This window comes from Ascaphus truei, chromosome 1 (assembly GCF_040206685.1).
Source record: "Ascaphus truei isolate aAscTru1 chromosome 1, aAscTru1.hap1, whole genome shotgun sequence".
Taxonomy (NCBI): Eukaryota; Metazoa; Chordata; class Amphibia; order Anura; family Ascaphidae; genus Ascaphus; species Ascaphus truei.
In genome coordinates, this window is record NC_134483.1 from 112,747,895 (window position 1) to 112,766,720 (window position 18,826).

An 18,826-nucleotide genomic window follows, 5' to 3' on the forward strand; every position below is an offset into this window, starting at 1 on the left:
GATCTCAGAGCATGGTGTTCCCTAATCCTTTTACATAAGTCTCAGTGCATGATGTTCCTTAGTCATTTTACACAGGTCTCAGTTCTTGATGTTCCCTAGTTCTCTTGCACAAGTTTCAGTGCATGATGTTTCCTTGTCTTCTTGCACAAGTCTCAGTGCATGGTGTTCCTTAGTCCTCTTGCACAAGTCTCAGTGCATGATGTTCCCTAGTCCTCTTGCATAATTCTCAGTGCTTGGCTTTTATTTATTTATTCTAAAGTTTGAAGAAGTTTCCAATAGGAAAAAATGATTTGATGATATGCGGACATTTGCTGTTTACGGATGTATTCTCAAACATAAAAGGCTGCAGTAGAAAAATAACTGAAGCGTTAAATGAACTAGAAAAAAAGACTTAAAACTCTGCTTCAGCTTACAGGTTAGGTTTCAGATGAACGTATGCTTTTTATTACGATGAAATAAATATAAATGTACTCATGCCTGACTCCAGGGGCCAAATGCACGCCTTAACTATCGGCAAAAGGCAAGAAATGCTTTCCTGTTTAGACATTTCTGCATCCAAAAATATTCTAAGCAGATATTGTGTAAGTTTCAAACCGGTAAAAAGTAGTATGGGGAGAGCAAGCAGTGAGTCTCAAAATATTAATCGAGAAGATTGCTGTGACAACAGGAATAAAATAAACCAATCCATAAACTATTCAAGAGAAACATTTGTATTAAACTGTTAGAGACTATTTCTGTGTTTAAGGGATTAGCATGCCCTTTGTCATATTGATCAGATCAAAACTGATGAGGTTGGATGACCAGCTAGAAGACCAACTTGCCATTTATTTAAAATATGAAACCTTAAAAATTCTGTATGTTTTTTTTTATTTAAATAAATCAGTTTTGTAATATTTGATAATACTGTCTGTATTTTTTAAACTCCTAATGCCATCTTTTTTTTTTTTTTTCTTCAAATATTTTTATTGGGTGGACATAAGATACACAATATCTCAAAACATTTGTTGAAAATAGAACACCGCTGTTTTTCAGTAAATATAGAAAAATAAAAAGAACAGTGAATAATATTAAATAACACCTGATTAACATCCCAGTTTCGTTTGCAAACACTCCAATCGGTGTATTGATTTCCATCTATATAGTAACAAGGGCCATCCAGCGTTATACAATAAACTTCCTACTAGAGGGACAAACAAATAGCAAGAGAGCAAGAGAGATGGAGGGATGGGAGAGGCAGTGATACACTATTGATTCCCGGAGTATTAACTCATTTGTTTATGTGACCCCTGTGGTAATACCCCCTGTTTCCCCACTTACGGGTCACGATTATACTGTGACACCGCTTGTAGATACAGTAGGAGGGGTTACCTTCTGGCTCAAAACCACGGACATTATACAAACAGTATTATCATATCGTAAGACCGATAACGCCCCGGTGGGAAGTCATCTGATGAGACGTCTGTTCCAAGGAGGATTGCTGGTGCCGCTATGTGAGAGGCCACCTACCTGACGGAGAACTACGTCTTCCAGGGACCATCCGAGAGTACCTGTTTGGTCTGAGGAAGGGACTGCTTGTCCTGAAACGTTACCATTGTTAGCTCTGATGCATTAATACATTTGAAATCATTTGATTCCACTACAATTTGTGTGCCTCTTCCTTTCTCCTATCTTTTTTTATCAAACAAGGGTGGGTAGTTACTTTGATATAAAGAGTGATAATTCCTGGTCACATTTACCCCCAAATATTTAAAATATCAATCTATAGTTAAAATTCAATTTTAATAATTTTATCTCTGGATCTGGTAGATTCAAATTTAGAGCCTGTGACTTATCATTATTAATTTTATATCCAGAGATTTTTTCCAAAGTCTGATAATTATTTTTGGAGGTTGGGTAACAAAGTCTGGGGGTTTGCTAAAGTCAGAACAATATCGTCGGTGAATAATGAGATTTTATCATTTATTTTTCCAATCACTATATCATGTATATTACTATTTGCTCTAATATTAGCAGCTAATGGCTTAATCGTTAGAGCGAAAATATCCTGCCATTTTTAATGATTTTTTTTATGTACTGATCATCCTTTGGTTGCTACAGCAACCATTTAGAAAGTCATATCCACTTCTTTCTCTGACACACAACTTTTTGAGCTCTACACTTTGGCAACAAAGTATCACAAACAGATCTGTAGTAGTATTCCAAACAGCAGACTGTCTATTACTCTGTAAGCTGCGACAATAATGTGTTACACATAGTAAATGTCACATTAAATATCAGTTGCAGTATGTCACAGACTGAAGTACAAAATTAGAAGGTGGCCATTTCGTTAGGCACATAATCAGGAATTTTGGAGATTTATAACAGAAGCATCAAACGATTGCCAGATAGGGTAAAAATGTAGAATTATACAATCTCACATTGTTTACATATATAAAAAGAAAGTGGAATGTAGTATTGCTGCTTTACGAGTTCTGTATTTCTAGTGTTCGATAAATTAATCTGGTTCTGTTATCAGTCAGACTGTACCCGAGTTACAGAACAATTGAAGGAAGTGCTAAAATACCTTTAAAACAGTATAGCTGCAAAACAGTTTAAATAAAAACAAATAAAAGCAAAGTTGATATAAAAACTCAATAAGATCACAGAGATAAATTAACATTAAACCACCAATAAAACTCAATAAAAATCAGTTGTAAAAAATCATAATAGATCTAATGCCTCAGTTTGGCTGCCACAGTCCAAATCAGGGGATTTTCCTGGTCCCCTCATACAGTGATAGAAATCTGGACAAATGGGCGCAAAGGGCTGGAGGTAAACAAATGTATATGGAAGAGAGTGATAATTGTAAATATAAACTAAAATAATTTAGGAAATATAGTGATGTTTAGCTCGAATTTAGAGTTCTTATTTATTTATAAAATGTTTTACCAGGAAGTAATACATTGAGAGTTACCTCTCGACAACTTCGCAAAGGATCCACTGATCCGAGATCTCTTTGGCAACGTCCTTCCAGGTGATCCCACCCGGATAATCTATCTTTCTCTGATGAGGCCTGGTCCCCAGACCTCTCCTCAGGGAGTGCAGTGTCCGCTGTGTCCCTAAGCTATCTCAGCAGCTCTAATGGGGCAGGTTCCCTATCCTAGGGCCTGTCCCTATAGCAGCCACAAACTGAAGGGTGTCTCAGGACCCTAACTGGGGCCTAGGGGGATTCTGGCCTAGTGCAGTGGGTCACTGACTCCTGCACACTCACCACCTACCCCTAGCTTCTCCTGGCACTGACTCACATGGTCTCCAACATGCGAATAGTATCTACTTAATTCTGCCGAGATCCCTGCACTCCTATTGGCCCTGCTTGGCCACGTGTGCGCTGGCCCCTGTGCCTGCTGGGAGTTGTAGTCCCTGCTGTCTCTATCCCTATCTGCCGCTGTATGCGCCTATCCCCTTGCGCATGCTTGAACTCGTAATGTCCGCCGGAGCCGACTCTGCGCATGCGCGAACTGGCGCAAGATAGCGGCGCCCAAGTCGACTACCCCGCGAGCCATGGCGATGCTCTCGCCCCTCACAGCCTCCTCCCGCCTGCCAGCCAGTTCCCCGCTGCAGCGGAGGTAAGCGGGGGAGAAACGGGACACCAGCGGGGTCCGGGGTTACCCATACAGGCATATGTCCTGGGCATAGAGATGATATGTAGCTTCCTCCAGCAGTTCACAAAAATTGGGGAACTGAACCTTAAAGAAGGAATATAAAGAACAAAATAGTGCAATAATGTTTTTAATAAATGATAAAAAAGAAGTAATGCAATTGCAAACTCACAAACATATGTGGTTATCAGCATAGTTGAATATGAAGCTTTCCAGCTTTGCATCACAGCTTTGCATCACAGGCACTTCTTCACTGCAGTATTTATTGCTCGCTTTGTTGGGGTTTGTTGGGTCCTCCTGTGGGGGTCGTCCGCTCACCAAGTAGTTGGATTCCCTCCTTCCCTCTCTGCGGGCTGCAGAAGTCCAGGCTCTTGCTCTGGGCTGTGTACTGGTGTGCTCGGTTCCTGCTTTGCTGAGATGCACGAGCTCCATGCTCCGTTTGTCCGGTTCCTAATTCCTGGTATCGGAACTCTGATGACGTCACTCGTCTGCTACTCTGATGACGTCACTCGTCTGCTGCTATTTAACGCTTTTGGTGTTTTTAATTTATCTATCAATGCCCCTGTGATTTTCAGAAAAGCAAGGAGTATCAAAACATTGATAGCCCCAAGTAAATTAAAAACACCAAAAGCGTTAAATACAAATAGATTGGACATTTCCGGCTCCATCAGGGAAGGGGGGAATTTTGGATGTGGGAGAGGCAGGTGTCTTACGTGTAAACATCTGGTTAAAACAAATAAATTCACATCACAATCAAATGGCATTTCGCATAAAATAACAGATTATATTAACTGTCTAGGTGAGTATGTTATATATCTGATATCATGTGAGTGCGGCTTACAATACGTAGGCCGCACATCAAGGGCTCTAAGTACAAGATTTCTAGAGCACCGAAGAAATGTTATTCATGGATGCCAGACACATAGCCTCTCCCGCCACTATTGTACTAAACATCTAAAAGATCCAAAATCGCTACGGGTTATGGGCATCGAATGCATTCCCCCCTCATATATGGGAGGAGATCGCTTCAAAAGACTATGTATGAGGGAGACTTATTGGATGTACATTTTAGACACTACGTTTCCAAAAGGACATAATGACCACATTGACATTAGTACCATAGTGTGACCACCCACAAGAGGGTGATCCTTCGGAGGTCTGGGTTGAATGCTTTATTGCATTCCCTCCGAACTTTGGTCACGTGTCAGGTCATCATTCATATCTCCCCATAATGATATGCAATTTTTCATATATCTACTAATATTCCAATTGAGGGATTATATATCCTTTAAAACAAAATAGCTATATTAGAGATTGGTTATATACTGCACCGACACACTTTATTCAAGCAAATACCCAGTATGTACCTGGCAGATACCTGGAATGCGCCGCTCCTCACCTCTGACAAGCCCCGTTGCATTTGCCTTCCCAGCCTGGGTTCATGCCTGGCTGATGGGCGGCTGATCTGTTAAATGATAATGATTAGGATTTAATAGGCTGCAATGCTTCGCGTGTCTACCAGATGGCATAAATTCATGAATTGTAATGCAGTATATATATATGTACTGTGCAGTATTGCAGCCAACGGGAATAAAATGCTTCAATCCCTGCCGGAAAATAACTCAATGCACTCGGGCAGAAAACAGTCACAAACCTCAATACACCCGGGTATACCCGAATTCGTGGGACTAGCCGAGCTCGAATAAAGTGTGTCGCCAGTGTACTGATATTGCGGATGTATCTGTTTAGGGTTCGCGAATAGGGTTTTTGATTAAATACATATACTGAATACATTTTAAAAACAATAATTATTTAAATTTATATTCATATTGATATCCATAACTACATATATTTTATCTTTATAATACAACTAACCATGGTATCACTTACATTACACACACACTTTGTAGATTTACATTATATATAACATATATACATACACACTTATTCATATACACACAAGATTAGTTATTTTAGCTAACCACATCTAGTCATACACATTTAGATATATATAGGTCATTTATGTTTAATGTACAGGTTAAGTAATATTACTATATGACGCACACATACAACATCTTATGATTCATGCTGAGGTTTCTTCTGTTCATGCTTAATAATCATCCTTTGCTGCACCAATGGCTCCAACTGGAATCCACATACCTGAAAATCAAACAATGGGTAACATCAGGTTATATATTAATAATTAACGGATAGGATATTATTCCATCTACTACTCTATTAACAATTATCAGGACGTCTGGTATTATTGTGATGTTATTCTATGTTTTTAAAGTAAGTAAAATGTTATATTTGTTTAATGATTTATATAATTTATATTATTTTATATTATATACTTGGTAGAAATCTCTAATTCTTGATATATTATTTTTATTTTGATTATATATCTTTTATTTTTTCATTTTCAAATTTAATTATTTTGTATAACTTTCGATTTCTCATTTGGTTCTTACTCTAAATCTAATTACTATTTCAAAATTACTACTAGTACTATTTCTAGTTCACATTAGAATTCTAAATAATAATCACCTACTTAGTGTTACTAGTAAATCACTTAGTCTTCAACATTATTTCACAATGGTTAAACACTTGTAAATAGTATTTTTGAATAGCTAATTTAAGTAACAATTTGCTCATATATATATATTTTTTGAAACGATTTAGTGCGGTCCTTATAATCAGTCTATTATGACTGTAATTCAATGATGTTTAAGGTCATTTACTGGTTAATTTTTGTATCAAACTTTTTAATAATTTTTTTTAATTGATTTATCTAATTATGCAAATTACCTTGTTATAAATACTATGGAGGGGCATCAATGGGTATCCCCTGATGAAGTCATCATAGATGATGAAACGCGTAGGGTGTGGCTAATGCTGAGGTTGTCACTTCCCCACGAACTCTACCTTTGCGGGTTGCTAGACGTTGCAGGCTGTGTGAGGCTGAGAGGAAAAAACGCTGGATCCTTTTCCCCTGATGTCTCACTGACCAGAAGCAAGGAACTGGAGGTGCTGGTTCCCGGAGGGATTTCCTGTGCGGTGCACCCGACCGGAGGGACGTCATTTCCGGTTGATCAGACCATGCGGAGAGCAGACAGGAGAGGACTCCATTGCTGACAACAGACGGCAGTACTGGCTTATGAGAGCCTATATCATACCTGCTTTTAAACCCTGTACTTTTGTGAGTGGGCATTTGACTGATTTTATTGTTCTATAAACTATTTGTTATACTTTAATGCACTAGGTGTGCGCCTGTTTCTTTTCTTTTCTCATAGGTATCAACAGGGAGTAGTGACCCCTTTGAAACGGGCTGCCTTATATCTGGATGCTTTATTCTGGAACAGGACTTTGTGCTTTCTGAGATTTTTTCGGTTTTTTCATCCAATTTTAACCTTTTTATTTCACTATTTTTTAAATTTTTTATTCTATATTTTTTATACGTTATGGTTATATGGTATAATTTTTAATTATTAAAGTATTAGGTCTTTACTATTGATTATTTTAAATACATTATAGAACCTATTACCCTTGGTTAATACTGGTTTGGATTTAATTTACCCACATATGCCACCCCATTGGATGCTTTCATAATTGGTTTACATTAATCACAGTTTTGTATAGGCTGTATTAGAGGCGCTACTTTGTTTTTTCTGTTTTATATATGTTTTATATATATATATATATATATATATACAGGCGCTACTGTGAGGTGGCATAGTAGTTTCCCCCCCGTGCAGAGCTGTGTCGGCTGCGGGTGGGGAGGTGAGGCAGCTGACGGCGGTGGTGTAGTCTCCACTCCCCCTCGTGCGGAGCTGTGGTGGGTGGGGAGGTGGCTGTGGTGGTGGTGAGGGTGCGGGTCCCGATGGTGGGTGAACGGCGGGGGGAAGGTGAGTGCATGCGTGCTACTGTGTGAGGTGGCATAGTAGTTCACCCCCCTCCTCCCCCTGCGCGGGACTGTGTTGCCTGCGGGTGGGGAGGTGAGGCGGCTGTCGGCGGTGGTGTAGACCTCCCTCCCACCCCACGTGGAGCTGCTGATAGAGAGTGGCGGAAATTTTTTCAGAGTAGCGTTGCCGCCAAGCGGGCTGGTGAGCGCGGATCGGGGCATTTTTGCAGAGTAGCGGTGGCGGAAAATTTGATTGAGGAAGGGTGGTAAGTTAGGTGGGACAATGAATATTGTCTTTGGCGGGAAGGCGGCCATTTTTGCAGAGTAGCGGTGCCGCCAGGCAGACGCGGAGTGGATGGGAAGGCAGACATTTTCACAGCGGGTGGGTCTGGGAAGGCTGAAATGTTGATGCATGAAGTGTGGTAAGTAAGGTTGAGAATTAAAGGCGGTTTGTGTGATAAGTGGGTTAAACTTACCAAGGTGGTTGTGTGACTCCGCAGGGGTGATCCTAGGTGTGTATGGTGAGTCTGCAGGGAGAGAGTCTCCGAGGCTATTAGGTTTTAGAGTCTCGGGTGACAGTCTAAGGGGGTATGGTGAGTCTACAGGAGTGAGACTCTGTGGCAGTATGTGTGTGTGTCTTTGTGTGTCACAGTGGAGTAGGTGTGTCGGTGATGTCAGCGTACCTCTTGCCCAATGAGAGCCGTGGGGGAGGCGGGGCATGGGCGGGCAGACCGACGAACCAATGAGAATCCCCACATCTACTAACAATCAAACAAATGTCATTTTTATATATATATATACAGTGCTCGACAAATAATGATAACCAGTCGCCCGTTGCGAGTGGATTTAGGCAGCTGGCGACCCGTGCTGCAGCTCAATGAATTCCCCTGCTCGTGCCAATTTTTTTTTTTTTTTTAAATAAATAAATAAATAATCCCCCTCCCTGATTGGGTTAAAAAAAAAGTTAAAAAAAATGGCGGCAAATCCTGTGGTCCCGGCGCACGTGCACAGGGCAAGCAGAGTGTCCTGCCATTTGCGCTGCCTGTTCCCCCCAGCAACCCAGAATCCCCCGCATCCCTCCCCCCCCACTCCCCACGTGGGACGGAGGGGGAAGCCCAAACCAAGCCCCGCGCGCAACCCAGCCCCCCCCCCCCTCCGCTCCCCACGTGGGACGGAGGGGGAAGCCCAAAACAAGCGCCGCGCGCGATCCAGCCCCCCCCCCTATCCCACACCCTCCCCCCTCCGCTCCCCACGTGGGACGGAGGGGGAAGCCCAAAACAAGCGCGCGATCCAGCCCCCCCGCACCCTCCGCTCCCCACGTGGGACGGAGGGGGAAGCCCAAAACAAGCGCGCGATCCAGCCCCCCCGCACCCTCCGCTCCCCACGTGGGACGGAGGGGGAAGTGCCAACCCAGCTTCCCCCGTGCGTGCCTCCTGCGCCAGTCCGCCTCCTGCCCATGATCTCCCCCTAATCACCTGCCCCCGATCCTCGCTTGCTGCCCGGGGGTGTCCGGGGAGCGTGCTGCGGCGTCGGCCGCTTCGGGGGGGGGGGACCTGCTGCTGCTGCTGAGGCCCACGCTGCGCTGTGTGTCCCATGTCTTGGAGAGGGCCCACTGCCATGCGGAGACCCCACTGCTGCCACGTGTGACCCGGTGAGTGTGTGAGTGACAGACTGAGTGTCTGTGAGTGTGTGAGTGTGCCTGTGTGTCTGTGAGTGTGTCTGTGAGTATGCCTGTGTGTCTGTGAGTGTGCCTGTGTGTCTGTGAGTGTGCCTGTGTGTCTGTGAGTGTGCCTGTGTGTCTGTGAGTGTATCAGTGTGCCTGTGTTTCTGTCAGTGTGCCTGTGTGTCTGTCAGTGTGCCTGTGTGTCTGTCAGTGTGCCTGTGTGAGTGCCTGTGTGTCTGTGAGTGTGCCTGTGTGTCTGTGAGTGTGTCAGTGTGCCTGTGTGTCTGTCAGTGTGCCTGTGTGTCTGTCAGTGTGCCTGTGTGTCTGTCAGTGTGCCTGTGTGTCTGTCAGTGTGCCTGTGTGTCTGTCTGTGAGTGTGCCTGTGTGTCTGTGAGTGTGCCTGTCAGTGTGCCTGTGTGTGTGTGTATCTGTCAGTGTGCCTGTGTGCCTGTGTGTCTGTCAGTGTGCCTGTGTGTGTGCCTGTCTGTGTGTCTGTGTGTGTGCCTGTCTGTGTGTCTGTGTGCCTGTCTGTGTGCCTGTGTGTCTGTGTGTGTGTCTGTGTGTGTGTGTGTGAGTGAGTGTCTCTGAGTGTGTGTCTGTGAGTCTTCTGCGTGAGTGTCTCTGCGTGAGTGTCTGCGTGATTGTGTCTCTGCGTGTCTGTGAGTGTCTGAGTGAGTGAGAGTGAGTGTGTCTGTGAGTGTCACCCTCTCCCTGTGTTGCCCTCGCCTTCTCCCTGTCGCCCTCTCCCTGTGTCGCCCTCGCCCTCTCTCTGTCTTTGTCTCTCATTCTCTCTGTGTGTGTTCTGTGTCTCTCTTTTTTTGTCTCTCATTTTTGTGTGTCTCTCATTTTCTGTGTGTCTCTCATTTTTGTGTGTCTCTGATTTTTGTGTGTCTCTGATTTTTGTGTGTCTCTCATTTTTGTGTGTCTCTCTTTTTCTGTGTGTCTCTCTTTTTCTGTGTGTGTCTCTCTTTTTCTGTGTGTGTCTCTCTTTTTCTGTGTGTGTCTCTCTTTTTCTGTGTGTCTCTCTTTTTCTGTCTGTGTCTCTCTTTTTCTGTCTGTCTCTCTCTGTCTGTCTCTCTCTGTCTGTCTCTCTCTGTCTGTCTCTCTCTGTCTGTCTCTCTCTATCTGTCTCTCTCTATCTGTCTCTCTCTATCTGTCTCTCTATCTGTCTCTCTGGCCGAGTCCATAGAAGGACAGGCCGCGCTGAGCCGTGCGGACGCTCCGCACTGAGCCCCTGCATACTCAATGAGGATGCCTTGAGAGGGGGCTCACGCGAGCGTCCGCAGGCGTGCTGAGGTGCTGGAGTTTTCAGCCGACAGCCAAGCTGTTTTTCAGAGCACTGTCGGCTGAAAACATCCAATCAGCGCGGAGCAGCGTCAACGTCACGGCGCCTTAACGTCTCTTTATCTGTCTCTATCTGTCTCTCTCTGTCTCTCTCTCTGTCTCTCTCTCTGTCTCTCTCTCTGTCTCTGTCTCTCTCTCTCTGTCTCTCTCTCTCCCACTCTCTCTCTCTGTCTCTCCCACTCTCTCTCTCTGTCTCTCCCACTCTCTCTCTGTCTCTCCCACTCTCTCTCCCACTCTCTTTCTGTCTCTCCCACTCTCTCTCTGTCTCTCCCACTCTCTCTCTGTCTCTCCCACTCTCTCTCTGTCTCTCCCACTCTCTCTCTGTCTCTCCCACTCTCTCTCTGTCTCTGTCTCTCCCACTCTCTCTCTGTCTCTGTCTCTCCCACTCTCTCTCTCTCCCACTCTCTCTCTCTCCCACTCTCTCTCTCTCCCACTCTCTCTCTCTCTCCCACTCTCTCTCTCTCTCCCACTCTCTCTCTCTCTCCCACTCTCTCTCTCTCCCCCACACACTCTCTCTCCCCCACACACTCTCTCTCTCTCTCTCCCACACACTCTCTCGCTCTCTCCCCCACACACTCTCACACTATGGATCTGGATATCTTAACTGCCCTATACTACACTGAAATAACCTATACTGCTTACTTCCAGATCTGACTCAAGCTTCACACGGAAGACATCGAACCCCCCTAACCCAGAAGACAAGTAACGAACACCTCCCCTCCAATGTATAACATTGCGGGAATGAGGGTACCTGGACTTTGAGGGTCTGCGGATCAGGTAAGATCCCAGACGGGATTGCTGCTTTAAATATTGTGAAGCGGGGGCATCCAGACACTAGTTAAGGGGTGCAGGAAACTAGTCATCCACATCTGGCTTTTTTTTTATCTAGATTCGACATTTATACACACACACACACACCAAGGACTAATAATGTAATACAATAAATAAACTAATATCAAAAACGAATGTTCTTACTAGGAATTTATTCAATTTATTTAATTTATGGCTTTTTTAAAAATGTGTGGCTGGGGGCGGGACTAGAGGCGGGGTTGGGGGCGGGACTAGGGGCGGGACTAGGTGGCGAGTAGATTTTTTGGTTCGGCGAGTAGATTTTTGGGTGATTTGTCAAGCACTGTATATATATATATATATATATATATATATATATATATATATATATATATAAAGTGTTCGACAAACCTATACATTTGCTCGCCCCGGGCGAGTGGATTTAACCCCTGGGCGAGTGGATTTAACCCCCGGGCGAGTAAATATTGGCCCAAGCAGCACACGTTTGGTACTAGGTGGCGAGTAGATTTTTTTGTGTGGCGAGTAGATTTTTTGGTGATTTGTCAACCACTGTATATATATATATATATATATATATATAGATGTCAATGTAGGCCTATTAGGCCTAATGGGAAATGCGCAACGACTTCAACCTTTGGAGGAGTCGAGTGTGGCCAACCGTACACTCAGTTCTTCGGAGTCAGCAACGACGGAGGAGCTAATCTACCTGTGCTTCTGCCTCCACACACTTTAGTCAAGTCAACCATAGCAAATTGTGTTATGGTACATTACTCTCTGCCCAGAGGGGTTCCTGGAAGTTACGATCCGAGGAACCACCCACTTGATGTGTTTGTGCCCCAATTGTGCTTTCCCAGGCCGAGACCTGTGTGGGGAGCTACGTGCACTGAGTGTGGTGCAAGCTAATTCACACCATGGCAGCTAAACGCCAACAGCCTGTTCTTCCAAAGATTTGCCCGGTCCTGATGCAGGGTTCAACAATGGGGAGCCTTCCTTCATTATTGCTGATGCTGACTCAGTGTCAGAGATGGTTTCCAAGCTGGAACCGATCCGGAAGCAAACCGAAGAGCCCAGATATGGTGGCCCCTTGGCCCGTGGAGCGGCTTCGATGGTATTGCACCAACTGGCATGTATTCCGACCGTCTTCACTAAAGATAATGACCCCACCACTCGAATGCTGGTACCAATCGGTTTTGATGGCAGGGGGGAAAGGCTCTGAGATGACCGCTTCCAGTGAATCCACCTGCCGCCGAACCTCATCTTCGGTCAGTCTTCATGTTCCTCTGTATCCGCGGAGCGGTTAGAAACCACCCCTTTACTCCCAGCAGGAACCAGTAACAAGGGTCGACGAGAAGGTACCCTCTGGGGCCACCATTTATGCAAAGGATAACGGCAGTAACCTTGATCGGGCTCTCGTGATGTCGGAGTCTGACATCCTTCCGAAGGCGACCGACAAGGCGGACATGGGATGGCCGATTCCCGCTCTGGTTAGTAACGCTGCATTTGTTTCAAGTAGAATATCCTTTAGGGGGTCTTCTCTTGGGCGCCCGGAAGCCTCAACTCCCGTTACTGTTTTGCCGCTCATACAAGAGACTGTGGCTGAGCACCAAATCTATGCCCTGGATCAACCCTTTCCACCGGCGGTAGAGACCTATATTGCAGGTATGGAGGGAATATCTCATTGGGAGATGGATCAGAGGGAGGAAAATATTTCCTATGTTCCTATAGAGATTGTTCTGCCTGAGCTGGAACCACCAGTGAATTTCCAGAGAATGGTGAGATGGATGCGAAACCGCCTGATATTGGATCTGTATTTCTGTGAACCTGTTGGAGGGAATATGAATTTGAGATTAGTTCCGGGGACGAAGGTTTCACGGTGACTTATGATAGGCTGCAATTTACACCAAATATATATAATATAATATATATATATATCTAACTGAGTTGAACTGGGACGAGACTTAGATATGATAAAATATAATTTATTCCTTGATAAAGGTGAGCACACAAAATATACAAATAACAGGCAAAATATGGACACTTACTTAAAGATGGAAATGATGAAACAGTCACATCTGGACTGGCAGTTCATACAGAAATCTTCATCATCCCAAGGCATTGCATAGCATTTCTCTCAGCAATCAAGATGGTATAGAAGAACAACACAGGATAAAGGGTGGACAACCGTTTATAAACCTTTTGTAACCCTATCCTTAACATTAAATACAGGTGATTGGTTTTCAATTACCTGTAGCCACTCACTAACATGGGAACACATTTTGATACATGCCCCCAGCTAGTTGGCACATGCTCAGTTGGACTCTGGGGTCTCATTTCTGCAGCCCTACATTTGAATCAGGAATGCCAGCCAGTCTACTAAACGGAATTTCTGGCAGGAAACCCTTTGTTGTAAGGTGTGAAATGGGACACTTACAGCCTGCTCTGGTTTGAGTCACCTCCGCCCTCCTGTAAACAGTGTAGGTGATAAACTCCTTTGAACAGCACTTAAATTCTAGACATTGGGACGCTTCCTTGGCCATCTGCTACCTTATGGCCAAGGGAATTTCCTCTGGTTTCTGCCCATGCCTTGGAACACAGTATTAAAGATAATACACAACCATATTAAAATATCCAGTTCCGTTGAGTCCAACGGGTCCAAACTTCCCAGTTCTCAATGCCGGAACTGGGACACCATATGGTCCAATTTGCGACTTGCTACGACCTTCGGAACCGAAGTTACACAAATACACCTTAAACCGTTTCCTTTTTTAATACAATAAACTCCGCTGTAAATTAAATCACGTTTTTTCACTAAATCCCCATTGAAAACAACGGGCTTCACCGCTACAGACTTTCAATGGCAAACCGCCGCCATTGGCGGCTATGGGAATCCGCCGCCATAGACTTTCAACAGGGCCACAGGGGTTTTCCGCCATAGCCGGTCGATGGAAATTGGCCGCCATTGAAGTCTATAGGAAAAGTCCCGAACTTTCAAGGGGGTCCATACTCCGTCGGGTTGGTCCAAGAGGGTCAAGGATGGTTCTGCAGTGATGCCGAAGCAGTGACTACAGGTGCCCCAAACCCTGGCCCTCTGGACCCTCCGGAACCGGAGCTATGGATTCCTAAATTTCAGCTTTTCACACTTAGCCGTTTTCTTGAGCTGTTTCTGCCGCCGCCATTGGAACCTATGGCGCGACTCGCTCTTCTCGGTTCGACCCTTATCAGGGGTCCAGGATTCGGGGACCCGGTGGTGGTCGAGTGGGGGGAGGCCTAGGAACTAGAGGCAAAAATAATTTTATTTCTAGGTGCTTTTGAACTGTTTATTCCCACGCCACTTGTCGTTGAACTTGGCTAATAAGTGATCAAAGCTCTCTTTTAGAAAAAGTATCCGCTTTGCGATTTTGCGGTTTGGACGGCAGCCAACTCGTTCCTGGAAAGCTCCTTCGAGGAATCTCCATTGAAGTCAATGGGCCCATTGACTTACAATGGGAAATCGCCGCTCCTCCTCTCGGACGCCATCTGCTGGTCTTCACAGGAAACAGGACCAAAACAGCAAGATTCGCCATTAGAATGCATTGGGCCCTAATGGTGGCCTATGGGACCCTGCAAAATGGTGCCTGAAAAGGCGGGGAAATTACACAAAGGGCTATAATCATTAAAGAACTATTAACCCTTGTACTCCTGGATGGATCCTAGTGTGTGTGATGCAGACACTGATATAACAATAAAACCTGGGAACAGGGGAATACACATTTTCATGTTATAACAAGGGTTAAATCACATTTCTGGACCTCAGCCCAGTTAACCCTTTGTCTCCCTGGTGAGGTCAGGGGATGGCCAAATGGGGTGTAACCCCATTAATCTGGGGCCAAATCCTCTCCATCTTCTCCACCTCCCCTGCTCAATGGGTGCCTGGTGCCCCAGCTGCCTCCCCCTGGCACTGGGATACCACTGGCACCCTTGAAGCACTCCATAAGTCCTGATGGGTTGGCCTGGCAAAATTGTCCTCCGGCATTGTCCAGTACATTGTCCTGGCCACAGTGGATTGTAAGGTCCAGATCCTGCGGAGCAGGGCTCCACCTTGGCTGCCGGGCATTCTCCTTTGCCTCCCTCTGCCCCCCACCCAGTGCCTGGTGAACCAAGTCCATGGTAAAGGGGCCCCTTTGCAGACCAGGCTGCACACTGCCCAGAGACTGGCATGTTTCTGCACCTGCAGGAGACCAGCTATCCAGCACAGACCATCGCTTTCCTGTCAACCAAGTCTGGGAAAGAGCTATGTCACTATCCTGTAGGGACCCTACCTGCCCTGGCTCTGTGCCCACCTGTAGCTGCTCTGCTATACTCCTGACTCTCCTCCCTGGCTGCCTATCTACCCACAGCCCCTCCTTTGGGAACTCTGGGGAATCTGTCAGGGGGGTCACTCCTGGACCGTCAGAACAAGGGACCTTCTGCCTACCTAGCCCATCCCTAGCTTCTGCCAGCTGCCTAACACCCCACTGACCTCCTATCTCCCCCTGCTCCACGGTGTCTCCCTGCCTAGCCTCCCCTAGGCCCAGCACCTCAGCCCCTGCTGATAACTCCTGCTGCTTACCTCCCTGCAGCCCACCTGCACTCCTCTCCCCCCTGGGCAATCCTAACCCAGACCCTGGAACTACCTGAGTGCACCTACCTCCCTGACCTTGTCTCCCCCTTACCAGGGATGAGCTCAGGGGCATCTTTACAGATGCAACCGCCTTAGCTCTTGGCTGGCAGGTATCCCTGGGGTGGCACAAGCCTGCCACTGCCCCGGATACCCCCAGCCCATAGCTAGGCTGCAACAGGGGGTTGCTGATCTGAGACACCCCATGAGGCTCTACCAGGGTAATGGGGAACTCTAGCTGCAATACCTGCTGCTTTCCCTCCCCGGCTACCACTAGCCCTTCTTCTCCCACTGAGAACTGACGCTGGCTACCTACCTGCAGCCTCCCCTCACTCCGCTTCTCCCTTGCTAATCCTATCCTGGATCCTAGGGCTACCTGAGTGAGGCCATCTCCCTGACACTGTCTCCCCATTACCGGGGATGAGCTCAGGGTTGCTGGTGCAGTTGCACCCACCTTAGCTCCTGGCTGGCAGGTAATCTGGGGGTGGTCTAACTTTGCCACAACCCCTGATACCTCCAGCCCGTAGCAAGGCTGCAACAGTGGGGCTCTTAACCGAGAGTCCCCTTGCTGCTCCGCCAGGGTAATGGGGAAGTCTAGCTGCCCTACAAGCTGCTCTTCCTTCCCCTTCCCTGGTACCCCTATCTCCTGCCACCCCCCAGTCACCCCTAGAGTGAAACAACAGGGTACAGTTATAGGGAAAAATAAGTCGGGGTCAGTCTGCGACTAGGTCTGGCTTACCTTGCTGGTCCCCGCAGAGACCGCCGCTTTCGTTGGTCCCAATTGCAGGGGGACTGGAGTGGCCGCCGCCGGCATCATCTGGGCCGGGAAGCAATGGGTCGCCGCCGCAGCAGCGCCCGGGGTTGGCACAGGGGAAACGATGCAGGACCGGGGTCCCAGGTCTTTGTGGAGAAACACCGCTCCATGCAAACTTGGTAACATAAACCCCTCCCGCAATCCCTGTCCCTCCCCCCACTCAGAAAGGGCTCCGGCACTTTGCCGGAATCGCGGCTCTTCTGCCGCCGCCGCCATGGGCGAGCCCCGGGTAGCTGCCGCAGCAGTACCCGGCTTTGATGCAGGGTCGCCGGCGTGGATTGTGGGGCTCTGGTCATCGCTGGGAATCGCCGACTCTGCCAAAAATGTGAAACACCCACCTCCCACACACCCCAACCCTCCCCCCAAATAAAATTGCCGCCGGCAGGATGCCGGAGTGGCGGCTTCTTCTCTGCCGCTGGTTCTCCGCCGGGATCAGGTGGATGGCCGCTGCTCTCCGCCGCTGTTGCTGATGCAGCCCGTCTAGGTTCTCCAGGAGACGTCCCGAGGAGGGTTGTCGCCCCGGCTGGGCGAGAGCCATCAGAGGATGCCGCTAACTTGGTCATCTTTTCCGCAGCTCATGAGCGCTGGCCCTGAGGGGCTTCTTCGCCCGACCGCGCACGGTCAGGGCACCGGGCATTATTGTGGCCCGTTTGTTGGCAGTGCCGCAGCGGCTGCTGGTGCTTCTCCGCCACCGGTGGACTAACCCCAGCAAGGGGCAACAGAGTCCAGAGTGGAGTTGCTGGAGCGCCGGGCTCATTCCAGAGCTTCTCCGCCGCCGGTGGACTAACCCCAGCAAGGGGCAACGGAGTCCAGAGCGGAGTTCCTTGAGCACCGGGCTCTGGGAGGGAATAAGCGGGTCGTGTGGTACCGACGCCAGGAACTGGGTCCACTTCGCCGGGAACCACGTCTTGCCCAACGCACACACCTGTGCTAGCTCTTTCAGGGAAAATGGACGGGCCGCCGCAACGGCCGTTACCTCTCCTGGTGCAAGACTTCTGTGGTCTCCGAGACCACCTGCTCCCTCCACAAGTCTCTGCCGTCCCGGAGCTGGGTCCATTCCCTGCTCTCCGGGCGGTTTGATGGTTACAGCAGCTGCAGCTGTGGATCTTTGCTCAGCCTGCCGGGTTTCATGCTCACCGATCGCTGTCTCTCTCAGCCTTGCTGGCTGCTGGTCCCCGCGCCGACTTGATGCACTCCTCCGATCTCGGTGCCCGGCTCCAGTCAGACGGATGGCCGGCACTTTGGTTCTGGAGGCAATGCTTCTCACAAGTAGGGGAACAGTGAGGAGGTGCCATATCTTGTGTTATATGTTGTACACTGTGTGTTCAATATCTTTAGTCCCAGGAACTTGCAATTACCATCAAGTTCCCACTATATTACAGTATCCCGCAGAACACTAGTAATACAGGTCCAGTTCAATCCCGCCACTGCCACCAGTTAATTACAAGCCTGTGACGATAGCTTATGACAGGCTGCAATTTACACCAAATATATATAATATAATAAAATATATATAACTGGGTTGAACTGGGACGAGACTTAGATATGATAAAATATAATTTATTCCTAGATAAAGGTGAACACAACAGATTATACAAATAACAGGCAAAATATGGACACAACGATGGAAATGATGAAACAGTCACATCTGGACTGGCAGTTCATACAGCAAATCTTCATCATCCCAAGACACGAAAAGCCATGAAAAGGCCTTGCATGCTGACATTGCATAGCATTTCTCTCAGCAATCAAGATGGTATAGAAGAACAACACAGGATAAAGGGTGGACAACCGTTTATAAACCTTTTGTAACCCTATCCTTAACATTAAGTACAGGTGATTGGTTTTCAATTACCTGTAGCCACTCACTAACATGGGAACACATTTTGATACATGCCTGGGGATGCCACTAAATCCCCATTGAAAACAACGGGCTTCGCCACTATAGACTTTCAATGGCAAACAGCCGCCGTTGGCGGCTATGGGAATCCACCGCCATAGACTTTCAACGGGGCCACGC

At 47.1% G+C, this 18,826-nt stretch overlaps 1 protein-coding gene across 1 annotated transcript in view; it reads right to left on the reverse strand.

Moving 5' to 3' along the window:
• Window positions 1–5,529: 5,529 nt before the first annotated feature.
• The window catches only part of LIX1 (limb and CNS expressed 1), a 192,501-nt gene continuing 179,204 nt past the window's right edge, over window positions 5,530–18,826 (reverse strand). Inside the window, exon 7 of the mRNA XM_075593399.1 lies at window positions 5,530–5,798. Within this exon, the coding sequence (XP_075449514.1) occupies window positions 5,749–5,798 (50 nt within the window). The 3' untranslated portion in view covers window positions 5,530–5,748. The remainder of the gene's footprint in view (window positions 5,799–18,826) is intronic.